At 35.1% G+C, this 27,232-nt stretch overlaps 1 protein-coding gene across 1 annotated transcript in view; it reads left to right on the top strand.

Annotated features, from left to right (window-relative positions):
- THOC2 (THO complex 2) overlaps window positions 1-27,232 on the top strand; it is a 53,582-nt gene that overhangs the window by 21,007 nt on the left and 5,343 nt on the right. The window contains exons 11-33 of the mRNA XM_032196336.1: window positions 940-1,112; window positions 1,252-1,447; window positions 4,557-4,598; window positions 6,451-6,581; window positions 6,669-6,770; window positions 8,413-8,497; window positions 9,271-9,364; window positions 9,813-9,893; window positions 10,149-10,245; window positions 12,047-12,164; window positions 12,968-13,147; window positions 13,725-13,889; window positions 14,219-14,494; window positions 15,400-15,541; window positions 17,643-17,800; window positions 19,157-19,285; window positions 19,788-19,919; window positions 19,999-20,183; window positions 20,915-21,099; window positions 21,372-21,474; window positions 21,811-22,247; window positions 23,091-23,149; window positions 24,659-24,694. Of these exons, the coding sequence (XP_032052227.1) occupies window positions 940-1,112; window positions 1,252-1,447; window positions 4,557-4,598; window positions 6,451-6,581; window positions 6,669-6,770; window positions 8,413-8,497; window positions 9,271-9,364; window positions 9,813-9,893; window positions 10,149-10,245; window positions 12,047-12,164; window positions 12,968-13,147; window positions 13,725-13,889; window positions 14,219-14,494; window positions 15,400-15,541; window positions 17,643-17,800; window positions 19,157-19,285; window positions 19,788-19,919; window positions 19,999-20,183; window positions 20,915-21,099; window positions 21,372-21,474; window positions 21,811-22,247; window positions 23,091-23,149; window positions 24,659-24,694 (3,306 nt within the window). The remainder of the gene's footprint in view (window positions 1-939; window positions 1,113-1,251; window positions 1,448-4,556; window positions 4,599-6,450; window positions 6,582-6,668; window positions 6,771-8,412; window positions 8,498-9,270; window positions 9,365-9,812; window positions 9,894-10,148; window positions 10,246-12,046; window positions 12,165-12,967; window positions 13,148-13,724; window positions 13,890-14,218; window positions 14,495-15,399; window positions 15,542-17,642; window positions 17,801-19,156; window positions 19,286-19,787; window positions 19,920-19,998; window positions 20,184-20,914; window positions 21,100-21,371; window positions 21,475-21,810; window positions 22,248-23,090; window positions 23,150-24,658; window positions 24,695-27,232) is intronic.

The following is a 27,232-nucleotide window of genomic DNA, read 5'->3' as shown; positions in this document are numbered from 1 at the left end:
GATCAGTGTACCCTTTTATTAATACAGTATAGAATGACTTTAAAAATACAAGCCCTGGCGTCAGAGGAACTTTGGTATTGCATGGTAAGGAGTTGCATGGTGAAGTAATACTAGTGTATGCATTTCTATTTGCGCATGTACCTTTTTCATCTTCAAGAGGCTGATCTTGTTCTGCTGTATGGATATATATTTTTCCTGAAGAAAAAGTGAAGCTACATTACTGTGTGATTTCAATATGAGTATTGTGAAGGCCTCTATGTTTTTTGCTCTGAAAACTTCCTCTGTATATACTATACTGTTTGTTTTGGTAACTATCAGAAAAACAGTTGTTTATAACACTTGCAAGTAAGTTTTATAAATAGCTTTAAAAGGAAACGAAGTTCATGCAAACAATATGTGATTTAAATTTTTCTGTAGTCTTGCACTTACTCTAGAAGAATATAGTTTTAAGTGCCAGTGTGAAACTTTGGATATGAGCAAACTAAGAGACATGGAAGTTTGTTTTTAAATCTAGTTTTGCTAAATAAATTATTTGGAAAAAGTTAAATTCATATTTTCAATCCAGGGTAACATACTATGCCAAGGATTTTGACGTGCTTGCTTTGTTAAAATGTCATGTGAAGAAGCAAGCTGTAATAGATTGTGACATATTGAAAAGTACATAATCACAGGTATTTCGGAGCTCAGTGTCTTTAACTTCATTTTCAACCTTTTCTTTAAGATGTTAGATTCCAGGTGGACTGGTTTATTATTGCTTTTGAACTGTTCTTGTTGTATAAATGTCTAAAATCTGTTTTTACTTTTTACTTTATATATAAATATATATATGAACTAGTATTTTATCTGCATAATATTTTTGTGGAATTTCTTGTGGACTACAGCTGTGTGCTACCTAAGGAAAAAGATTTTATGGAAAGACTTTCATTGTTTGTCTTGCAGCCGCCAGATAATCAGAAGCTTGGTTTATTGGAAGCTTTATTAAAAATTGGTGATTGGCAGCATGCACAGAGTATTATGGATCAGATGCCTCCATTTTATGCTACTTCACATAAGCCTATTGCAATTGCCCTTTGCCAGCTCGTGCATGTGACAATTGAACCTTTGTACCGCAGGTAAAGTAAAAGCTAGATTTCTGTTGCTAAAGAGTGTGAAAACTACATAAAGCTTACAACCATGAATTCACTAGTGAGCCTAACTGTATTTATATGTCTAAATATTTTTCATGCAAAATGCCTTACATCTTATTTTCAGGGTTGGTGTACCAAAAGGGGCAAAAGGGTCACCAATTTCTTCTTTGCCAAACAAGAGAGCACCAAAACAAGCAGACAGCTTTGAAGACCTGAGAAAGGAAGTGTTCAACATGCTGTGCTACCTTGGTCCTCACCTGTCCCACGATCCCATTTTATTCGCTAAAGTGGTGCGCCTTGGAAAAGCATTTATGAAAGAGGTTAGTAAGACAAAAAACAAACATTCCTGCATGCAAGTTCAGGAATTGGTCATATGACCTGTTTTAAAAGGCTGCTAGGTTGTTCTGAACTCCATTGGAATATAATTAGAAGCTCAGACAGAGGCTAGTGAATTTAGCTACCTTTCTGGCAACTTGCTCTTCGGTTAACCATTTTGTTTTATTTTCCAAGTCAACAGTAGAGGTTTCTCTCTGTTTTTTAATTAATAGCAGTTCTGAGAAACTTCAGAATTCAAAGTCTTTGAAATACTTTTTTATTATTAAAAACAAAACACCTTAAAAATCACTATTTCCCAGCTTTTTATTTTAACTTATAATAGTGAAACACTTGATGATTGGTTGATTTAAATGGTATTCAAGGGGGGAAACTTTCAGTTCTATAAGTTCAAGTAAAAATATTGTTGATTTTGGCTACAGCTAACAAACATTAGAATGTCCTGAGTGTGCATTGTCAACGTACCTAGCTGAGGGGTAGCTGTACTTGCTGTCCAGCTGTATTTGGAGGTATACAAGTAAGAATTCAGATGTTAGGATTGAAGATGCTTTTATTTAACTTAACAGATTTTGGTGAGTTCTCTTACGTTCAGTTCCCAAAATTCAAGGACGGGGTGACAGAACCTACACAAAGTTTGACTTCCTAGTAGTCTTTCTTGTAAATCATGGTAACTTAAAGCACTTTAATCTTTTTCCTACTTCTTTATCTTTCTATGTGGTATAATTTCCAGCATCTTCTCTTCCAGAACTATGAGATTCCCTAGTGGCTAATATTCCTGTTTATTTCTTGCTGGCCTGTGAGAAGAGTGGTGTTTGAATGATATGCTGTATTGCAATTGTAGTGCAGTTAATATGGAAATCATAATTTCAAGGGAGTAATTCATAATACGGCTGTCAGCAGATTTTTAGGTTGACTTTGTAATTAAGTTCAAGTACTGAAGATCTGTAAGACCTTGTTTCTCTGCGGATGTGGGCAATAGAATGGAGATTACTTGATTATAGTTTGGTTTATATATTTATATATATACTTGGATTACAATTAATATAAATACGGTAGTTCAATGTGTTCATGACAAAGATGAGCAACATCTTAGCTATTTGCTTTAGGTTAGAACTACGAAGAAATTCATCAGTGACAGAATGGTTAAGGTAACAGAGGGAAAGTTATTTTTAATGCACTACTGCCATCAGCATGTTCTGGTTAAGAAACCTGTATGTAACACAGATATATTTATAACTGGAGGTGATTTGACTAAGTTAACTCAGTAGTTTAAATTTTAAACTACTAACACTGCACTACAGCTTATGTGCTCAAGTGTAGCTTTAAAATAATCATGCACTTACTGGTGTGTTAGCTTATGCGTTTTATGGTGAGTGGAACAAAAAAGGAAATGTATAATTATGATTAAAATCTTGAGAGGGTATTGTGAGAAAACGACAGGGAAAATAATCTATAGCTGTTGGTAATTTGTGTTGGAAGTCCTGTTCTTCTTTAGGTAGAAGTTGAGGTGCATTTATTTTTTATTTCCAGTAAGAAAACAGTATTTCATATGTATTACTAAATTTCCTCGACGCTTGAGTTATCTTTTTCAACGTAAGCATTCAGTGTCACCACATATGTAAGCTATATATTTCATTTATGCATTTGAATTTTTGTTCAAAAATAAAGAAAATGCTTTGCGATTTCTCTGATTCTGCTCACAAAAACTAAGTAGCTCTCAAATATATTAATTTTCTTTAGAAGCTCTTGGTAAACTCCATTAGTAATTACCAGTTTCACCAAGGAGTTTATGTAGCTAATCTTTGAGTATACTTTTTATATTTCTTATTAACAGTAAATCCTATCAATTGATAAAATATTGTGCTTTGATTTGTATGCCAGAAACTATAAATTTATACTGCAGCATAGTACAACATACTGCTGCTGACCTGCTCACTAGACTGGGGTTCAGGCATTTTCTGTTCCATAGTGGACTTCAAGATAGATATGTAAATGATTCACTTGCAAACAAGTACAACTAAATACAGCAAGCTTCCATATGAAGCTAAAACTTCTTTTGGTTACCTCCGTAGATCCTGTAAAGTTGTAGTTGCTGATCTTGAATTGTAGATCAGTCTTCATTTTTCAGGGTTTTGGGGGAGACAAGAACACATTGTATCAGCGAGGTAATTTCATGAGCCATGTATGTGTAGTGCTGAGAACCTAATTCACTCTGAGTTGCTTTTTAAAAGCTGTTGAAAATACTAGAAAAAATATTTTTTTTCTTGCAGGATGGCATCTGATTTTGAATTGTTAGAATGTTTCTAAATAAGCAATCCATTTCATGTTGTATATTTTGCAGTGTTTTCTAGAACAAATACTGATACTCACAGTCAAACACAATTTTAGTACCTAGTAATGAATTTACATAAAAGTATGCTTTAGAGAAGGTGGAATCTTGGTCAAATGTAAATGTGTAAGTTAGAGTCAAAATTCTACATTATGGTGATAGACAAGATAGTAATGAATCTTATGTTCATGGTAGGTATTAAATGAAGTAAAAGTAACTTTATAACCCTGATGTTTTTTCCCCAAATGGATCAAATATTAGTGGTTTCCGCTCTTCCCTGTATTGTGTGTTTTTTTTTTTTTAAAGAACTATTAAGTCTTTATCCTATGGATTTTTAGGTGTGTTTTAAATTTTTGGTGGTTGCAAATGCTGCATGCACAAACAGCATAATGGATCAATGGCAGCATTTCTGCACAGGGCTTCGCTGTGTCCTATACACAATTCAGAGATGATGAAAGTAGGTATGAAGAGATTTGGATGGAGGAGGAAGAGGCCTTATCTGAACAGATGAAAGCACTGCAGTGTGTAACATTAAGAGCATACACTGCAGCAGATGGTGCTAATGAAGATTGGGGAGGATATGTGTAGGTCTTTAGATGTCCTTCCACCCACTAGGCCTGCAACTATTTTAATGCTAACCAATCTGGAAAAGTAAACATTTACTAGGCATGTGGCCCATTAGGTGTGTGCTTTTGCTGAGGTAACCTTGTTCTGAAACAGTAACTGTTATGTTAATTTTTCTGAAATTAACATCGTCTTTGTTATAGTTTCAGTCTGATGGAAGTAAGCAAGAAGATAGAGAGAAAATGGTGAGTTTCTTAAAGACCTTTGATCTGAAAATGAACGTAACATTTCTAGTATAGCTAATTCTTACGTATTTCTTGGCAGAGCTTTAAATGTTCTAATGATCTCATTCTTCCTGCACACTGCTTTTATTACATATTTTAGTTTAGTAAAATGGCAGTCTATTTTTATTTGTGGAGGTGAACTTGTGTTGTCAATTTTACTTCATCTTCTGAGGAGGAAGGAGTTCTTCTGAGAGTTTAACTGAGACTCAGTTTTAAATAAATGTGCAGCCTTTCTTCCTCTGTAGAATTTAATTCTTTACCAAATGTACGCTGAAGACTTGTCTTGACTTTATAGGCAGGTTTGAGCCAGTCACAGTCTTTTGTATTGCTTTGGGTTTTCCTCTCCCCACAGATGCCTCACAATTAATATTGTTCCAATAGCCTAGTGCATTCTACTACCTGTCAGCTTAGAATCAGAGCATCTCTGTCTTATAAATACCACTGTCATGGTGGCATCTTGTATTTTAAATAATTTATGCATAAGAGCATAGAAAAATGAGAAATTAAAAGTAGGGTAGGTACTTACACTACAATTGGTAATTTTTGTTTATTGGCTAACTTGAGATGGGCCACAGTGAAATCCAGGTATCCCACTGAGATCAGTCTTTTTATGAACAGGCAAGTTTTCAGTATGAAGTCTGTGTAGTTTTCAGCAGGTTCTTATTACTTCAGTTTCTCACTTGTCATGATTTCATGACTTCTCGAATCATGGCAGAGGGAAGGAAAAACCTGAACTGTTTATAAAAGTACTAATAATTAGAACTAATTGAACTAAGAGTTCAATTTGATCAGAATCACTTAAAATTGTGAAGAACTTATTAACTGTGATCATCAGCTGTGATCCATAGTCTGCAGATGAGTCATGCAGTCTTCTGCAGATGATTGCTGTTCTGTAGGCTTTGTTTATCCCATTCTTTCTTACCTCTGAGAAAATTTCTGTGGGTTAAAAAAGTGTGTTAGAGGGAGTCAGTTGCAGACTGAGTCTGTCCATTTCCTGGAGGAGATGGTCATGTGGGTAAAGTGAGACTCATAAGAAACTGCCAAGTAGTGCATAAACTGTTTGGTTATGCCTCACTAGAAGGGAACTGCAGTGTAGAAGTGAATAGAGTGCACAGTTGAGAATTAGTTCTGACTACTAAGGCTGTTGGATCCATGACTGAGTTACATGTTGCAAAAAAATCTTGGCTGGAGACATGGATAGCTGCTCATACATGGAAGTGTGAATTATGTGCGTGATAAAACACAAGGACTATTTTTTTAGTCTTTATGTATTATATTGTAGCATGTGATACCATATTAAAGATGATGCTCTTTTGAAATTATTTTTTTTTTTTCCTAGTGGTTATTCTAATAGCCCAATGGGAAACAAAAGTTTTAAAAAAAGTTTATATTGAAAAATATGGAAACTGTTACTGTGTGCCTTGGGAACACGTAATGCCTTTAGATTTTTAACCCAGAATTCTGAAAATTTAAGTAAAAGCAAGGAGTACCTTCATCCATTGAAGTTACTTGCCAAAATCTGTTTCCTACAAGTCCCTAATTTATCCATTTTTATGTATTTGATTCTGTAGTATGAATATAACACTTGGAAAAATGTCAGCTACTTTGCAAAAGATTTTATACGGGCAAATAAAATACTGACAGTGTATGTGGTCCTTGATTATAATAATATCTCACATCATAAGTCTTTTATTAGTTAAGTCATTTTAGATTTTGTTCTTGTTTAACAAGTCATAATTTTGTGGCAAATGTGCAATTCATGTTGTTTTTGATACACATGGTAGTTACCCTGAGGTTTTTGTCTTTATCTCAGGAGATACTGTTTAGCTGTTTGCTGAGTATTACCGATCAAGTTTTGCTTCCATCTCTTTCTTTGATGGACTGCAATGCATGCATGTCTGAGGAATTATGGGGAATGTTCAAAACTTTTCCATACCAGTACCGGTGAGTAGAATAACTTGTTTCTGTTCTTTGGAAGTGGCCTCTTATAAACCATGAATACTGAAAATAGTTCTCCTTTTATTTTTCAAGGTACCGTCTTTATGGGCAATGGAAGAACGAAACCTACAATAGTCATCCACTTCTGGTGAAAGTTAAAGCTCAAACCATAGACCGAGCCAAATATATTATGAAGTAAGTTGTGTAATTCCATAAGTTACCAACTGTGATGCAGTGTATTGCATCTCACCAGCTGAAGGAAAAAAATACCTTGACATATACATTCCTTTTCTAATGACTCAATTTCATTGATGATCCTTGTTTGTAAAATATTTAATGTAGTGTGCTTAAAAACTGTAAAATAAGTAGTGAAATGGACTAATTTGTCACCCATAAGGGTATTTCATCTGCAAAATGACCCATAAAATGTTTTTAAAAAAATTTCCATGCATATGCTGCTGTCGATGAACTGCTTTGCTTATGGGAATGTCTGAGCGCAACAAATTTTCTCTGCATATGGAGGCTCTTTAATCCCAACAGACTGAAAAGTCTTGTCTCAGTTTCTTTCTCTGTAGTTTTCATAGTAGAGCTGTAAATTGAATTAAATGGAAAGGTTTGTTTTCATATTAAATTGTTTGAAGTTGCATGAAGATTTACTTCAAACGTGACATCTCAGGGATATGGATTCTCTTTGTATAGCTTGGGCTAAAAGCAAACGTTTTCTTTAATGACAAGACAGTAATTGCTACCTGGGCAAGACAGAATAATTGTTACTGGCTAAGAGACTTTAGTCTTGCAGATGTGAAATCTAGATAGGGTTATGATTCTCTTTTCTGACCTGGAGCATAGCTAGAGAAGACTGGAAATTTTGTTCCTTCTTGTACAGTGGATTTCTATTGGGCAGGTGAGCCACACTGCTGGCAGTTCAGATTGCTATGAAAAGCCAATAAAACTAAGGCACAATTGTTTGTGTATGATCGTTTTGGCCAAACTCTTTAAAGGTGTTATCCAATTTAAAGTATTGTTCCTTTTCCAGGTAGAGAATTGAGACAGGAAACTGAGATAATTTGGAAGTTTGAAGTACAATTTCCATAGAACAAATGTAGTTCTCAAAAACCGTGCTACATACCAAAATCTCTGCAGATTCAGTTACAATGGGTTTCTTCATGTTGGAGCTGTTCGTGGAAGATGTGTACAGAATAAAGACCACTTTGAAAATTTTGACAGAGTACTAGAAATTGTGATAGTGTTGTACTGTTGTGATCACTGAGGCAGAAATGGTGCTTAAACATCTGTGGGGTGTGAACTGGAGACAAGTGAAGCTGAAATTGCTGAGGTGTTGCCTTTCTATTTCAATATTGATGTGTACAATTTACACTCGTGTATCAGCCTCAGATTTAGTGTTAAGCTTTTACCTTTATTAAGGAATGATGTGGAAGGTGTTGGGGGCTTTTTTGTTTTCAATAAATAGGGCAATGAATGCTAAGTGACTAATCTGTGGCTAATTTAAATTTGCATGAGAAGCTAACAGTAAGGGCTATTTTTGTAAGCTGTATCTGTCCTGCTGACAACTTCAAAATGCAAGGTGCTCAAACTTGAAACTAGAATTCAGTCCATAGCAACACGGGGGCAATAGGTTTGTTTTTATTTTCTACGCATTCTAGGACTATAGGCTTCAGATTCCTAGAGGAATAATATTTCTATGTTTAGATTTCTTAAAAGTGCATCTTCTGGTGAGGATTTAATCACTGCAGCTAATAAAGCTCTTCATTGAATCTAGCCTGTTCTAATATTCTTTCAACTTATCCATTGCAATAAAAAAAGTTCTCTTTTACAGGCGTCTAACTAAGGAAAATGTGAAACCCTCTGGAAGACAAATTGGAAAGCTCAGTCACAGCAATCCTACGATTTTATTTGATTATGTATGTAGTTACATGTGTCTTAAAGACTCTTTTATCTGAACTCTAGATATTTGAGCATTGGAAAGCACCTGTGGTCTTAATGAGAAGGCAGTTCTATTTTCAATTTTTTTACTTTTCTGATGCAAATTTTAAAGTGTGATAGTCTTTGTTTCTATAGTACAGCAAATTGAGATATTAAATGTTGACAATAGCTCTTAACTAAAACTGCACTGAAATTTTCATTGCTTCTGTATATGAGTGAAATACTTAAGACAGCTGAGGTAGGTCTGAGGTACACAGATGTGCTGATGAGGTTATTCAGGAATGATGCATCAGATTATTTATCTACCAGTTATTTATAAGCTTAAGTATTAATTGTTTGTATTTAAGTATTGAAGTTTGTGTATAAATCATGTAGCAAAGAGCATTCTAAAATTTGATTAATACAGTTTGTGTTGTTTCATGAATTATTTTTTTTTTGTAGTCTTAAAATAGCAGTAAGTTTCTATTGCTGCTTTCAAGCTCTAGGATTTTGAGAGGTCTTAGAAAAAACAAAATCAGTGAAATGTTTTTGTGATTTTTACTTTCTGATGGATTAAAAGTTAAAATTGTCTAATTTTAAAGAAAATGCTAATAGAGAATTCTTTTTTAGAATTTAGAGATGCTTTGTCTCGTATTTTTAAGTATTTTGAGTAGGTTTTGAAGATGAGTGTCATTAAATGGTTTTGGTTTATTATGTGAAAGAAGGTATGCTGTTTGTTTTCCAGCTCAATGTGTCTTTTTCGAATTTTCAGATCTTATCACAAATACAAAAATACGATAACTTAATAACCCCAGTTGTTGATTCACTGAAATACCTCACTTCACTGAATTACGATGTCTTGGCATGTATCCTTTTATGTAAATTAATACATCTGGTACTGATTCAGTTGCAGTTGTAGATGAATTAAATCTTTGTCAGTAAATACTGTTTGGTTGCTGCTTTTTTCTGGAAATTTTAGTGAAGTTTTGGAATACACTTTTATACTTACAGGGTTACAGAATACTTTCTAATTGCTCTTCACTAATTTCATACTCTGAAAATTATACTTTGATTTACTGTTTTTGCACTGTTCTTGAAGGCACAGCAAACCTGTAAATAATGGGTTAAAGATCTTAAGTCACCTTTTTCACGATTTTTTTTTTCCCACCAGAACTATATTTTAGTCGATCCCTTGTATCATGCTTGCTGTACTTGTATATCATATACATTACAAATTGTGGAGCTGAAAAAAATGTCTGTATAGCTTTTCTTTTGACAAAATGAAAACAAATATTCTCTTTAACTCCACTAAAGACTGTATCATTGAAGCACTGGCAAATCCCGAGAAGGAGAGAATGAAGCATGACGACACTACTATTTCAAGCTGGCTTCAGAGTTAGTATTTTTATTACATTAACATTTAATGCTTCACTGTCACTATGATCTGCTATGCTGTTGATCATTGTGATTAGTCTTTCACTTGAATCTGCCAGCTATTTTTTTTGAACGGAAAGCTGGCAAGTTTAATCAATGGAAAAATATTTTTATTTGTATTACAAAAAATTATATATATGCATTAAGCAAATACACATAGAACATCAGCAATGTATAACAAGATCCATTCACAGCTTCTGCTTCTCTTTGCTTTAGGTCTGGCTAGCTTTTGTGGTGCCGTTTTCAGGAAATACCCAATTGAACTTGCTGGCCTACTTCAATATGTAGCCAACCAACTGAAAGCTGGGAAGAGGCAAGTCTTGCACAACTGATCTTCATATAGTCCATTTTCACAATGTCTTTTTTGGATGTTTCTTCTGCTGATATATAGCACTCAATTAGTAGTTACTCTAGTAGTAGTAATGCTCCATTTATATTACCAGAAATGTTAAGAAATTTCAGTAGAAAAAATAATACGTTTGCCGGATTTTTCCAGTATAGCTGTGCTGTGTTACTATTTGAAGCACTGGTCTTTTATCTGTAACTTATTTTAATAGTTTTCTTGCCTAACCAGGCAAAAAAAAAAGCCCTCCTGGTCTGCAATACTGTTGTAGAAATTATTGTACATTTAAAAAAAAGGGAAAATCAAAACCAGCTATGATATAGAAGGATGCGATTGTTCAGACTTCAGATTTTTCTTTCCTGTAATGTCTTGTCTGTAGGGATCTTTAAAGATTTTTATAGTGTTTTAAATACTTTGATTTATGTAATGACTGTTCAACTGCTTCTTGGTGTATCTATATTAATCAGTCAAATTTTATTAAGGTTTGCAATTTGAGTCTTCCTTTATGTTCTTCTGTCCTTCTGCCATCATCACTTAGTATTACTGCTTCCTTATCTAACTTTAATGGATTATTTCTCATTGCATAGGTGAATATTGACTTATATTCTATTATGAATCCCCATATGCTTACTGAAAGACAGCAGGAGATAACGCAGCATGTTATTTTAGGGTATTTATATCGAGAACTCTAGTTTTTTCCTTTCCCTGCAAAGTAGATGCTTTTTCTCGTGTTTCCCTGTCCCCAATTTGTTTTGTGTTCTGATGGTGATACAATCACATTGAGCTACAGAAGGAGGGTAAGTAGTATTTCTTGTCTTTACCAAGACTTATATATTAAGACTAAGTATTTAAAAAACAAACACAAACCCAGAATATTAAAAAAAAAAAATACGTATTTATATATTAGTACTTCTGACATTAGAAATAAAATGGATTTACCACTGTGACCAGTTCCATAGGACTGCAGTATCCAAGTGTTTGGATTAGAGTATATGCAGGTATTGCACAGTTCCTTAACAGAACGTGTATTTTTACTTGTTTCTCCAGCTATAAACAGTATAAATTATTTAAATACACAACTTTAAGACTGCATGGGTCAATGCATTTTTTCTAAGTAGGTCACAAATTTCAGAAGATAAAAAATACTGCTTATTTGAGTTATTCTGATATACCTGAACTGTACTTCTGTTGAGGATTAGTCATCGTCCTTAGAATTCTTAGCATGGAATGAAGCCTGGTTGCTGGAGGGCATAATTATTGGAGTGTTTTGTACTTTCTTGTCTTAAATATGTGTTTCCTGTGTTCCACGTCAGCTCCATTGACTAATTGTGCCAATAAATTTCAAAATCCGTGTCATGTTGTAGAAATTTGAAAAAGAAAAATATCTGTGAATTCCATGTTCACAGTAGGTGAAACGATATAGATACAGTATGAAGCATGTAAAACAACAGAAAGAGAACAATGCATTTTTGAGTAATCTGTTGATACTTAAAGCTAATAGGACTACACTCAATATTTTCAAAAACAATTAAATCCCTTTTTCTTAAGGGACTGTAAAATTCAGCTCTTGAATGTTTGTGCTGCTTTAAAATAACTTCTAACCTGAGTAGATAAATCTTTGTGTGCTCATCATGCTTTTTCCCCACAAAAAACAATTAAGATGTCATTTAGATTAACATGCATCATATAGTTGCTTTCTACTGTGTATTGAATGTCACAGCTTTCATTTCTTAAGCAATTTTTCTTGTTTTTATTCCACTTTTCTGTGCAGCTTTGATTTGCTTATTTTAAAAGAGGTAGTACAAAAAATGGCAGGGATAGAAATTACAGAAGAAATGACGATGGAGCAATTGGAAGCCATGACTGGTGGAGAACAACTAAAAGCTGAGGTGTGTTCATGTTAGGTTTAATTAATAATAGCTGTTGCTTGTTAATAGTGTTCCTGAAGACTCTTGATTGATGATCTCTGGCAGTATAGCTGAGAAAGGTGTTACTGCCTTTGTCTCAGACCTTCCTTCTCCATTGAGCTTACAGACCTTGCAGACAGGCAGCCAAGATAAAGTATACACAAGCCTTAGTTGCTGTCCTTCACAGCATCCCTGTATTAATGAAAGCAGCCTTCATTGTCTGCTGTTACAAGACAGACTGCAAATTACAGCAGCCAGTGAGCTTGTATGTTGTGCAGTCCTGCTGTTTTAGTCCAGTTCTGAGTGTGGCAACTCCCTGTTGAGTGGAGTAGTATCTTAAGCCATCTTAATGGTTCAAGCTGTTGCAACCTCGGCTTCGAAGACCCCATTGAGTCTGACCTAGACTCAACTCCCTAGGCAGATTAATATCTAGAATAAGAAATAAATTCTGAAGCTTCTGAATTGAATAATAGCTGTATTGAATCATAGGAGACAAACCTAGGTCTGCAACGATCTGCTCAAAGATGCTGTGTCATGATGCCTATGACAAAATGGCATTTACTGTGTAGAAAACTAACAGCATGCAAGACATGTTTATGTTTGTTTCTTATTCCAATACTATATTACATCCTGCAATGCAGGATCCAGGGAGAATTTTTTATTGACACACAAGAAATTGTATCAATGTTAATTCACCAGTAATTTCATGATCAGAAGCATGTATGGTTTAAATTTGTAATTTGCTGTTTCCAAATTTAGGCAACTTTTTTTCCTGTACTGTGCAGGGTGGATACTTTGGCCAAATCAGGAATACAAAAAAATCCTCTCAGAGATTGAAAGACGCATTATTGGACCATGACCTTGCCCTTCCACTTTGCCTGCTTATGGCTCAGCAGAGAAATGGTGTGATCTTTCAAGAGGGAGGGGAAAAACATCTGAAGCTGGTGGGAAAACTGTATGACCAGGTAAGTTAAAAACATTTATAAGCCTTTTCTTTGGTAACCTCTAGTGTGTCAGCATTTTGTATCAGCACAATATATAAGAATTTTCAAAATTTGCAGTGATTTCATCATTATAACACTCTAATGCCAACATAATTTATTTAATTTTTTAATCTTTCTGAGTGAAAGATTGAAGTGTCCTTTGTCATAGAAAAACACTATAACCTACTTTAAAATGTAAGTCCTTACTTCCTGTCTTATTTTGTTAGAGGGATTTTTTTTTTTTTTAAGAATCAGCCTGATTCCTTTGCTGCCTTAGGCAGTGGGAATGAGTTTCATTCTAGTAGAACAGAATGCTCTTACAGATCTGCTGACTCTTGTAAGGCTTTCCTTTAGGTGCAGAAAGAGTTGAGTCAGCATTGAGTGATAGAAGTATGTAGCATGGAAAGTTAAGCTCTTCCCCCATGAGAAACTCCTTGGTGTAATATGTGGTGTTAATCCTTGAAAAAGAAAAAGCAACCAAAAAAGCAAACAGACTTTCAAGACCTCCCTAGATTCATTTCCAAACAAAATCAAATTATTCTTTGTGTCTCTCACATAGTGCCATGACACCCTGGTACAATTTGGTGGGTTTCTAGCATCCAATCTAAGCACAGAGGATTACATTAAGCGAGTGCCTTCAATTGACGTTCTCTGTAATGAATTTCACACACCTCACGATGCTGCGTTTTTTCTCTCGAGACCTATGTATGCACACCATATTTCAGTAAGTAAAGTGCTTTTTAATTTGTCTGCTGTTAGAGAGGCTATTCTACATTTTATTACTATGTGTTAGGTTCCTGTGAAAGTTTGCTAAATAAAATATGCAGAAGCCTTATGAGGAATTATTTCTGTAAGAAGAGATAAGTTGAAAGATGGTAACTTCACTGAAGAATGATAAATCCAGTAAAGGTCCAGTATGATATTCTTCACTTCTTTATGCACATAAATAAAATCTCTTATGTAAATCTTTCTTACATAGAAGAGCTTTTGTGAAGTTGAATGATTTTTGTGTACAGAGATTACAAATATTTACATTTTTGTTTCTATCCACAGTCCAAGTATGATGAACTAAAAAAAGCTGAAAAAGGAAATAAACAGCAGCACAAGGTTCACAAATACATTACATCATGTGAGCTGGTAATGGCACCTGTTCATGATGCTGTGATTTCTCTGCACCTTCCCAAGGTCTGGGATGATATCAGTCCTCAGTTCTATGCTACGTTCTGGTCTTTGACAATGTATGACCTTGCTGTCCCACATAGTAGCTATGACAGAGAAGTCAATAAACTTAAAGTCCAGATGAAAGCCATAGATGACAATCAGGAAATGGTATGTTTTGTACATTTTTATGCTTGTTTAACCTTGAAAGACTTTTTTCATGAAATGCTATATTGAGACTTTTTAATGACTAATCCCGTATATAAACAAAGAACAGTCTGTTTACTGATACTGTTTCCACCTTGGGTAGTGTTGGATATTAGTTTTTGTAGCAAATACAAAATTAAAAGTTATATAAAAGTTTCTGCATGCATGTGTCAGGGCTAAGGAGGAGGGTGTTATTTGCTTGTGATGGTACCATTATTGATTGTCTGCCAGCAGGGACAAAACTTTTCCTGGAACTGCAAGTTATGCATGCACGTTATAATTTGTGATCTAAATTTTACTTTCTTCCATGGAGTAAGGTAGACTGCGTGGAGATGTGTGGGCTTTTTTTTTTTTAAGATAAAAATCTCTGAAAAATCAACTACTGATTTGCAGTAAATGACAGGATATTGAAGTACCATATTGAGTTAAATCATTTAACTGTTGTTTCATCTATTTTATGTAAATAGATTTTTATGTTAAGCTTACCAAAGTGTAAACTTAATTCTGAGTAAGTTGGTCCATTTGGAGAGCTTTATTTTCACCTGACTCACCATTCTGATTTCTCAGTCATCTAATTTGACTCTTCCATATAATTTCCATTTACAAACACACGAGTGGCTCGACTGAGTGAAAATTACTGGAAAAATCAGTCTTCTGGAAAACAATCATTGACACCTGTATATGTAGTTTAGGTGATCACTTTTGTCACTAGCTATCCAGTGTTCATAAATAAAATCAGGTGATTGTTAGAGCAGAACATTACTTAGTGAAACAGCTTTTTCACATTTTTTAGCACTACCAGGAATGTCATTGTTCTGTCTACAGCAAGTGTTAGTATAATATTAGATGAGTTTATTGATGTTTTATAGCCTCCAAATAAAAAGAAAAAAGAAAAAGAACGTTGCACAGCTCTTCAAGACAAGCTCCTTGAAGAGGAGAAGAAGCAGTTGGAGCATGTGCAAAGGGTTCTACAGAGACTGAAACTGGAGAAGGATAACTGGCTTCTGGCAAGTAAGTGTGTGTGGGGGACATGTGACACGTTCTGGATATTTTTGTAGTCAGCACTGCCCCTAGAACTGAAAGCTTAGCTTGCACTAGTACTCTAAATGTTGACTTTTAAAAGCTGATCTCTCTTTATGTTGAGGTCTGCCAGCAAGATAAACTTGTAGTTAGAATGTAGTATCTTTGTGTCCTTGCAAATGCTGAGTAGACGGTTTCAAGGAAGATATTTATTTCTTGCAATGTCAAGATGTCTTTTAATTTTGTGGTGGCTTAGAAAATATGAGCTGGACTGACTAGGTGTGATAGTATAGCTACAAGATGGTTTGCAGGTCAGTTTCTGCAGGTAGAATTCTACAGACTTAGTTGTATTGCAGGGAATAGGAATGTGAACTCCCAATGATTTGAGTTAACTAACTTTGAGTGCTGTGTTTAAGAACAATGTGTCACTATTTGCCCAACAATATATATCCTATTCCGATGACAAGATAAATATTGTGCCAGTCTACTGGCAACATCAGATAAAACACCACCTGAATGTTTCATAAGGAGGCAGAACAAACTTATTTCTCTGAGAGCACTTTGGTAATGTTTCTTAAGGATGAGGAAATTACTAGTATGATTAACCCCAAATGTTTTCTGGTCATTTTTCTTCTCTGGAGGAACTTTTTATTTTTAAGCAAAAATGGTTGTCTGTCTGTCCCAAGGAGCCCAAGGATCCAGTGGAAAAGTATTTTATTGTCTAACTCATGCCAGATACACCTAAGCGATATAATAAGGAACTGTTGACGGTTAAATCAAGAGAGATTCTTTTGTATAAATATTTAATGTAGTGGTACAGAGAACTAATCAGCTATGTAAAATTGCTAGTTGAAAAATTACTACCTGACTGTGGCTTGGTCTAGAGTTGACTGCTACATTTGTCGATTTAAGGAAGTACCCAAAAGCATGTAGAAAATGGCACATGTAGATACCGTGTATGTATATATAAACAGGTACTCTTAAAGCTAATGACTTCTGGGAGGGTAGATGTATACCTTATTGTTGGCTCTTGATTGCTCAAGATTCAGCTGCAAGTTGTTTTCTGAGATTAAGTGTGAGGATAGATAATTTATTTCAGTGTGGAAACTATTGAAAAAAGGTATTTGTAATTGTGCTATATGAGGAAATTGAACAATACATACGCTGTAGTACTATCACTTTTCTTATTGACATTTGAAATTGTGTTTGTTTCAAGACTGACTCTTGTAGACACGTCTGATACAGTGGTTACATCACTAACATTAATTTTGGCAGAATAACTAGACTTTTGTAGTTCTAATAATTAAACTAGCTATTCTGCTGTGGCTGCTTGCTTAACTTGCAGTTAGATTAAAATTTATAGCTCATAGAACAATCAATTGTGACTTGTGATTTTTATTGAAAAAGCATCAAAGGTACTAAAATTTAATAAAATCAACTTTTTGTTTAGTTCCATAAAAGCTGACAGTTCTTTCTGAACAAGCTTTATTCCATGAGCACCACAGAATTGAAGCACGTAATTTCTGGTTGTTAATGACTTTGGTTGTTATGATTTGTTACCAACATGCGAAAACTTTGTCACGGTGAGGGTGACGGAGCGCTGGAACAGGCTGCCCAGGCAGGTTGTGGAGTCTCCTTCTCTGGAGATGCTCGAGGCCCATCTGGACACCTACCTGGACAGCCTGCTCTAAGGAACCTGCTTTTGCAGGGGGGTTGGACCTGATGATCTTTCGAGGTCCCTTAAAACTCCTTCAATTCTGTGATTCTGTGACTTTGGTGCTCTGCAGCCTGTGCAGGATCACAGCATAGTGACATCAGTTGCCCTTACAAAGATCATGACTACTCTTCCTCTGAAGGCATTCTTTTGCAGTCTTCAGTCTTCCATATGTTTATTTTCAGAAGATCTGCTGTAACAGCTTTTCTACCCTTTCACATGTTCATCAAACAGTTAAAACTTTTTTCTGAGTAGTGTTGAAGATGTAGATATTTAGAGAATATGGATGTGCAATACTGAATTTACTGGGAAGAGTAGTTGTGCTAACCCATTAATCTACTGTTTTTCTTCCTTTTTCTCTCAATTTCATTTTTGAAGAGTCTACCAAAAATGAGACTATCACAAAATTTTTGCAGTTATGTATATTTCCTCGCTGCATTTTTTCGGCAATCGATGCAGTTTATTGTGCTCACTTTGTAGAACTGGTGCATCAGCAAAAAACACCCAACTTCTCCACACTTCTCTGCTATGATAGAGTAAGTAGCTAGAACTTCGTGTATGTGTATATATATATTTGTTATAAGTATATATTTTTGTTACAAGTATGAAAGACTAGAGTCCCACCTGTCTTCCAAAAGAGATCTCAACAAAATCTTTACTTTCATTTAATTCCAAAATCTATGTGAAAATCAGAAGTTTATCTTTGTGTTTCCTATTCTACAAACAAAGCTTTACTAGTGCTTCAGAAGATTTTCAATACATTTTGTTCCTGGTTTATCTTAACGAATCTAGACTTTCAGAGCAAAGTCATTAGTCAAACACGTTGCATACGTTTTGCAGTCTTGCATTGATCTGCATTTCTACAGCCTTGTCCAACCTTCCTGTTTGAGCTCTGTGGCCATGCTGTTGCAGCTTTATTAAGCTTGCCCCATGAAGTAGTATCCTTAAGAGCCTTCTGACAGACCCTCGTGACGGACATGGGAGTAATTTGTATCACTGCTGAAACATAGGAATACAATGCCATAGGGAGCACTTCTGATAGCCACAGTAGCCTGACTCTCTTGAGTCAAGCAGGATGTTCAGAGGAGGTACTTGTTCAGACATTTTTCACAGTTCATGTAGCCATTTTTTTTCACTTGTAGAGAAAAAAGGTGGTGAATTTAAATGGGTTAATCTTGCAGGATGCATTCAGCTCCAGTGGTACCAGCTGACTCTACTGTTTGCAGATATCAGAACCTTTCTGGCATTTTGTGCTGTTAAGAAGCCAGATAATTAAGCTAGTGCATCTGTGTATTTACAATAGATTGGACTATGAGCTTTGATTAAGAGGATTTCTATGGGGCTGTATAGTAAAAGACTGGTGAAGATAACTTTTTTATATGAGCGTTCAATTAAAAATTCTGTTTCTATTTGAGTTGAGACTTGAAGTTGGGATCAGCTCTGATGTCATGGGTCCAAAAGAGCATTCTTATTCTGCTTGTGTTCTGTGTGTTTATTTTTTGCCTGTTCAACTCAATTAACAGTTTGAAACCAACACAGTTCCATGTCAGTGAAGACACACTTTCCATGTGGAAAACTGTATCAGTAGCAGATGCATGCAGAGCTTAAACTCTGGAATAAGTATAAAGGTCTAATAATTAATTAAAATCTTGGGGGGAAAAAAAATAGAATACTTGATAAGCATCTGTAGGCAAACCTACCTTTAATTTCTGAGTAGAACGTAATTTGGTTCAATCAAATAGCCATGGTTTCCAGATATTTCTGTAATATTTCTGTTATTTGACCTCCTTTATATTTAGGAAACAACAGTGGATTAAATGAGGGGAATTTGAATTTCTTGATGGTTCTTACTCCTTTGTAATTCAGTAACTTTTCATTGCTACTATTTGCAGGTTTTCTCTGATATTATATATACAGTAGCAAGTTGCACTGAAAATGAAGCTAGTAGATATGGCAGGTTTTTATGCTGTATGCTGGAGACTGTAACTAGATGGCACAGTGACAGAGTCATATATGAAAAGGTATGTAAAGTTACTAAAACGTTTTCACTTGTGAAAAGAGTTATATAACAATCACTTCTATAATTTGGCCCAATAAAAATGGATTTAGTGAAATCATTAACTTGCTTTAAAAACATTGAACAAAAAAACATATTCTGATGGCCTCATGTAAGAACAGTTTCTGTAATTAATGTCACAAAGTTATTTTTGTGTAGTGTCAAAAGTGAAGTTCCAACTTTCTCAAAGCCTGTCTTGAATGTAGGTAGCATATGGAAACCATCATAATATTTCTTACAAAAGCTAGTTAAAGTCCAAGTAACTCTTTCCCTTGCCTACAAGTAAAGCTTCAACATAAATAAGCTTTTTTAAAAAAAGTATGCAAGCCTTGTAAAAAGTTTCTTCACGTCTTTAGCGGAATCAATAATCAAGAGCTCCAGTTATATTAACTTCTGCAGAATTCCTCTTTTTATGCTTACTGGAAAAAATGTTTTTAATTTTTATTTTGTCTCTTGTGCACATGCAGGAATGCGGTAACTATCCAGGCTTCCTAACTATATTACGGGCAACTGGATTTGATGGTGGAAATAAAGCTGATCAATTGGATTATGAGAATTTTAGACACGTGGTACACAAATGGCACTATAAATTAACTAAGGTAAATAAGGATGCTGAAAATCTCATGGTTTTTGGAAGCTTTAACGAAAAATATTGATTACATTTAATTTGTCCTCTAGGCTTCTGTACACTGCCTTGAAACAGGTGAATATACGCATATCAGAAACATCCTGATTGTGCTGACCAAAATCCTCCCATGGTATCCGAAAGTGTTGAACCTGGGCCAAGCCTTGGAAAGAAGAGTACATAAGATATGTCAGGAAGAGAAAGAGAAGAGACCCGATCTATATGCATTGGCTATGGGGTAACAACACCTTACTTTAAGAAAGTGGTTAAAAGTGGATCATGAAAGGCTTCTAAAGACTTGGAACTGTTACAGTCCTAACACATTTGATTTTTACCTTATCACAGAAGATTTTGCTATCCTGCATCTCAGGGCTGGCAGTGTGAATGAGAACTCATTTCGTGCTGGATGATCACTAATTCCTTTACAAGACTCTAGTAAAACACGTATAATAGTAAAGATTTCCACTCACGAGAGCATAGTTTAATTGTAGAGAAATAATACAGCAGCAAGTAGATATAAGGGAGAGTAAAATGAAGAAAGTCAAGGGTTGTTGTTGCAAAACTGCATAGATTTTGGAAGTTTACACAATTTGGAAGTGTTAAACTAAAATGCTTAATGATGGTTTTCATCTTTCTGTGATGAATACAGAATCATCCATGGATGCTTGAGGGACAGTTCAGGTTGCCCTTCTGGTGTTGTCAGTAGGCCATTTTTTGTGTGTTTGACAGCTGTGTGTGTGCATGTGTGGTGGTGATAGCAGCAAAGAGGGCTTGGAGGTAGGGCTTCTGTTGTGTGACGGTTTTTCATTCCTATTTTTATTTTTTTGAGCTGATTGATAAAGGGGAAAAACTGCGTATCAGTTAAGAAAAACAGAAATAACAGACGAACTGTTAGATTAAATCCTCATTTAAAATTCAACCCATATTTTGCTTTGTTTGTGCATATTTAACAATCTGTGCGACTTGCAGCTATTCTGGGCAGTTGAAAAGTAGGAAGCCTTTCATGATACCTGAAAACGAATTCCACCACAAAGACCCACCTGCCAGGAATGCTGTAGCTGCAACAGTACAAAATGGGCCAGGTGGTGCTGGTATGCCTACATCTCTCACAATAAACACAGCTAAACTGGAGGAAAGCACTACTGAAGAGACTGGTAAACAAACCTGATTTTTAGTAGAATTCCTTTGTTTGCAAACCTATTCTCTCAAAACTTGGCTTTTTAAAAATGAAAGAAAAAAATTATGTGATGCTAAATAGGGTCAATGTGTGTTCTTCGTTTGGTTGGAGGTTGGTTTTGCGGGGGAGTTTTGCATTTAATTACCTATTTTGGCTATTAGCTACATGGCTTTTGCATGAATATGCTTAGACACTTGTTTTATTCAGTTAGACGTATATTGTTGAAATAAAATTGTTCTCTTCAAACAGAAAAACTAAAGGAGAAGTCTCAGGGTGCTGTGAAAGTTATTAATAAAGCTGTCAACGCTACACCAAAGATGACAACAAGCAATGGAAACAGTGCTTCTAATAGGTGAGAAATCCACTCCTTGATATTATCTGTCTTAAAATTCACAAACCTTTTCTTTCACGTACCATTTAACTTGTTTCCATTTCTTCAAAGTTTAATAAATGATGATGATTTCTGCCAAAATACGTAGCTGTCCTGAGCTGATGCAATTGCTAAATCAATTCCATTTTAGTTTAAGGATAAACGAAGTAGTTATGCTTGCATGATGATTTTCTAATAGAGTGATAAAATAATATGATTGACTGCTTTGGGTAATTCTATCAAATCATCAGGAGTAAAACTTGATGACAAAACAAAAGCTTTATATGTACCAATTGGTCTTTTTTATTTTTGATGCAGCAAAATTATTAAGGAGAAAGATGATAAAGAAAAAAGTGGGAAGGAAAAAGATAAAGAAAAAAAAGAAAAGATTACAGCAGCCACTCCAGAGACAAAGGCACTTGGGAAGGATGGGAAAGACAAACCTAAGGAAGAACGGGCGAACAAAGATGATAAAGCAAGAGAGATCAAGGAGAAAACACCCAAATCTGACAAGGAGAAGGAAAAAGCCAAGAAAGAAGAAAAAGCTTCGAAGGAAGAAAAATCCAAGACAGTTGTTACCACTGTTGAGTCAAAGTCAGCTGCAGAAAAGGAGAGAGAAAAGGAGCCATCCAGAGAAAAAGATGTAGTGAAGGATATGAAATCCAAGGAAATGACTAAAGGAGGAGAAAAGATTCCAGTAGCTGGGTCCTTGAAGTCTCCTGTTCCCCGATCAGAAACATCAGAATCTGAGAGGGGTGAGTCTGTTGGTATAACTTCTCATTTTCTAGAACAGTAAGGACATGTCATAGGAAAATCACTGAAAGCCAACACCTCACAGCCACCATGGTGAGAGAAAGCGCTAGCTATTATGTAGCCATGCTAGCAATGACTTGCAGACATCTTCAGTGCCTGAAGTACCTGCTAAGGATATCTCCAAAATGAGAACTGCATGAATGTGTGAAGTTTCCCTTCAGTGATTGTTGATTTTCATTAAGCCTATCAGTTTATAAATGTTTTGTACTGACATTCATGATATTTTTGATACAATTCTAAATGGCCTTTTATTAAAATATATCTTATAACTATGACCTTAGAAATTTTGCATATATCCTGAAGAGTGTACTCAGGGTTTGATCTTAACTTCTGAACTGAAAAAAAGGGATGTAGAATGTTTCCCTCCTTAAGAAGGACTCAGTAAGCCTCTCTGGTTCTTTCATATATTAAGGATTAATAAGATAAATGTTGGTATTTTAAGTTCCTCATAAACAGAGGCTGATGTTGAGTTTTATAATTGTATTGCTTTAGGCAAACCAAGTACAGGAGGACTGGAATGCCTTCTATTTTGCTGAACTCTTCAGATAAAAACTTATGTAAAATTAAAAGCTTGATACGTATTTTTGTGGCAGTTTCTTCACATTTAACTTTTCCTGCAAGCTTGCATAACGAGGTCAAAGCATGCTGGTATCTCTAGATAGCTTAAGAAAAAACTACGCAGTTGAAAAGCTTGAATTCTAACTTAGATTTTGGTACTTCAGAGAGCCATATTATTAGTCTCCTTTTACATGTGTTTAAATAATGTTGTTCTCTTCTTTTCTCAGAACAAAAACGCCGCAAAGTTGATACCCATTCTTCTCCATCACATTCCTCAACAGTAAAGGTTAGTATAGCCTGAGGAAGGCAGCGCCTATGTTAGGCTCACAAGTTTGGGATGCCCATGTCCGACTTCCTTCAAGTTTTGTGCCAAGTATACACTGGAGCCACTGGAGGTTTTATATTGCATTAGAAAATGCATTCCTTTTCTTTATTGGCGGACTGTCTTTTTTCTATTAAAAAATATATTTTTAATTAACCAAAGTAAAGCTTCAAGGACCTAGCACAAATTTTGTAAATAGTGCTTGGAAATGGCAAGAGAATTTTTACACAGAAGTGCCTCACTGTTTTAAGCAGTCAGTTTTTTTGGAGTGCAATGGTAGCTACAAGCAAAAGAGTCTTTGCAGCAGAATGGAGCATATTTTTCTGCACTTCTATTGAAGAATCTCTAGCACTGAAGATTCCTGGATGATACGGGATGTACGATACCTCTGAATTCATCAGGCTTCTTGATGAGCATCTTACCGATATGTGCCTTCTAAGGAGGAGTCTTGAAAGGAGTTCCATTTTAAAGTCTCCTTGGTGATCAGTTCTCCTGTAGTTGTGTATAATCAGTGAGCATGCAGCTTCTGTTGTACCTTCCCTTCGAGGTTTGTTTATTTCCAATGGGTTCCCACCATGTTGAGCCCTGCAGTACGATAAAACCAGATGTGGCAACCAAGCCTACTACCCAGCAAAGAGAAACCCCAAGCATTCAAGCGCAGCACAATACCTTGGGCGTAGCCTACTTGAAGACTCAGGGTAGCCATTCCTTGCTCCATATTTGTTTTATTTCTAAACCATCTATGTTCATGGAATCTTTGAATTTGCAGTACGTTGAACATTTACAACTGTAAGTTACTAATACTTCATCAAGAGCACTGTGATGGATTATGTGGGCTTTTAAATTTCACCATCTTATCAACTTTAGAACAAGCTTTTTTTCTTTTTTTCCCCGAAGAGTACATCTTTTTCAATGTAAGAATTACTTAAAAGACTTAGGCTAATTTTGGAGATCTCAAGTTGCTTTTATTAATTTTGAGGAAGCAGGTGACAGTGATAACTACTCAAAATGTAATTAGTTTTTCTTGCCTATTTTTATAAATGGGCAAGAAAAGTTGTTCTAGAGTAACTTCTGTTACATTTAACTGAATGTGGAGAATATGCAGGTTTAAAAACCTTCTAAGCCTATTTCAATTGTGGTTCAGCAGTATTAAAGCAGTAATTAAGACTTTTTTCTTAACATTTTGTCATGGTGGGAGAGTGTTTTTTCAGTGTTTTATGGAAAATTAGGTATAAATACATTTTGTAGTTCACATAAGAATTGGGTCTAGAGAGTAGATATGTCTTTTTTTCTTCTTCCTTTTTAAGAAAATATTTTAGTTCATAGATTCATTTGGTGTCAAGTATTAACATGAGATTTATTCCAGAAGGAGTAGCTGTTTTTTGTTTCGAGGGTACGACCATTCTTCCCAAAGTTCCTCTGGTTTCTGAAAACTATTCCAGCTTACGTGTCATCTCCATTCATTTTCTACAGGACAACCTCAACGAACTCAAGGACTCTTCAGCAAAGGTTTGAACCTTTTAGACACCACCAAAGCTTACTTTCATGTTTTGTTGCATAGAAAACACAACCTTGATCTTGGGGCAAACCACATCTGAAAACTCAAATTTCGTTCCTGTAAATACTAGTATAGTAGTGGAGGGTATTTCTTCCAGTTTGCTGTGTAGAACTTCTGTACAGGAGAGAAGGAGAGTTATTGTGTGAAAGCAACATTAAGAAAAGTCCCTGAATTTAACATTCTTTCAATATTTTGAAGAGATTTTATTTCATAGCTGACAAGTTCTTCAGTTTTAGTTTGTAGAAAGGAATGAAAAAGAAGCACCACTGTCTTTTGGCTTCACTTAATTCCAAACAAGTAAGCAAGATTACACATCTGAATAGTCAGTTAAAACTGCAAAACAAAAATGTTGGCTATTTGGATATTCTGAACAGAACACGTGTTTTCTGGTCCTCACTGATAATTGCACATTTATAGAACCCTCCTTATGATTAAGCCTTTTATTCCTCTCAAGAGGTAATAGAATAGTTAGAATAGTATTTCTTTTTTATCAGTATTAAAAAAAAAATTATTTTAAACAAAAAATATTTGAGAAACAAAAAATATTTGAGAATTATCTGTGGAATAACAGTTGCAAGGTAAAAAGAGTACTGTTATGTTATGCTACTGTTATACTGTATTTCTAAGCATCATAGGCAACCTCTTAAATTATTATCATATCCGTTTGCTTCCTGTAAACACACTTCAGATTCGAAAACTTATGGGAACACATACTGAAAATGCTTTCAAGATTTGAATAATGTTTCAGAGTATTAAATTTTTAGGTAGATTCTGTAACTAATACGTTGCTTTTATTTTAAAACTCAACCACTTATGTAGTGACAGTAACAAATACTGTGAACTTGCCAATATATTGAGAGCTTTCTGCTGCTTCTTTTTGAACACATTTAATACATGTTTAATTTTATCTGGCTAATGGTTGGAAATGGATCAAATCTTCCATAGTTGCTGTTAAGACTTTAGCTTATGAAGTCAGTATCAGTATGTAAATAGCACAAATGCTTATCACTTGGAAAACGTTGAACACTTGAGCTTTCTGGATAACATGTAGGTTTATCTAGAATTACATGTATTTACTTAATATATGTGATTCTAGATAATTTTAAATATAAAAATGTGATGGATTTATCAGTTCTGTATTATACACTGAACTAATGTTTTAGTTGTAGCTCCCTTTTATGAAACAAAGTGTTCAGAGCACTTTGTGTTTTAATTCAAAATAGCTCTGATCTTTATAACCAGTACTTGCTAGCTTTTTAAAATTGAATCTTTCCAGTGCCATCTGTACCTGTTTATATGAGGAGTCCACGTAGGAGGCATCCTTGGATTCTTAGATTTTAAAGTTGATGAAATTATAGTGTCTATAGATTAAAGTTATAAATATACAATGATATATTTAAAATTAGAAAAAAATTGACATTTGTTTTGAACTCGCACTTCTTGACTATGTTCCCCATATGTGGTGTAGGACAAGTGTTCTTTACTGCCACATACATGTCTGGGGGAAAGGATGTGATACTCAAAAGCTTGTAAGATTTCAGAGTTCTGCTAACTCTCAGTGGAAGCTGAAGTCAAGTGCCATTATGTACTTATAGGCTTTCTTTATTCCTATTTTTGCCTGACTTTTTGGGAGGCAGACCTTAAAGCGTTGTCTTACATTGCAGGTTATAAAACAAACGCTGCCAGACTTGAGTTAGGTTTGTGTTATTCTTGTTTTGGCCTTCGCCCAAGTTATACAACGCATGGCAGTGCCCCAGATTTGATGTGGTTTCAGCTAACAGCATTTTTAGAAGCAAACTGATAAAGCTTGACAAGCCAAATACATGTTTTTGTTGTAAGGAGAGGTGGAGGGAGTAAAATTTTCCAAAACTCTGCATTGGAACAGTAGAAGAGCAGTGGAATCTGACCTGAACAGCCGTATGAATGTAAGAAGCAGAATAGGAGGAAAGATGAGTGTTTACTTACATGGAAAGTATCTGTGATAGACAGCTAAGTGGGGCTGCTTAGAGAAAACGTATTTGCCAAGTTATGTTAAAAGGTGAAAGCAGACCAGGGAGCAAGGATAAATTTGTGGAATAAACGTGGTGGGGAGGTGACAGGTAAAAAAAAAAAAAAAAAAAAAAGTAAGGGGAAAGAACACAGAAAGGGATACTGAAGGCTCAGTCACTGGCATAGAAAGGTGATAACATTCCAGTAAGTGATAAAAGGAAAAAGGATGCAACATTGGTGTGCTTTTTACCAAAACTTAAGGTTACTGGTCTGAGGTTACTCATTTATCAGAACTGTAGAAGGACAGGATTAACTTAAAAGAACAAAATTATTTGAAATTGTGTGTTTTGGTTAGTTCTAATGGATTCTAGAGTGTTCAACTGATGCTACTGTGCTTCTTTTAAAGATGCTACTGTGATTTTTACTCTTCTCTATGTCCCCCCTATTGCCTCACTAAGTTAATGTTACTATTAACATTACTACTTTGAATATTTATATAT

This window comes from Aythya fuligula, chromosome 13 (genome assembly GCF_009819795.1).
Source record: "Aythya fuligula isolate bAytFul2 chromosome 13, bAytFul2.pri, whole genome shotgun sequence".
In the NCBI taxonomy this organism is placed as follows: Eukaryota; Metazoa; Chordata; class Aves; order Anseriformes; family Anatidae; genus Aythya; species Aythya fuligula.
This window is presented reverse-complemented; position numbering and strand designations above follow the sequence as displayed.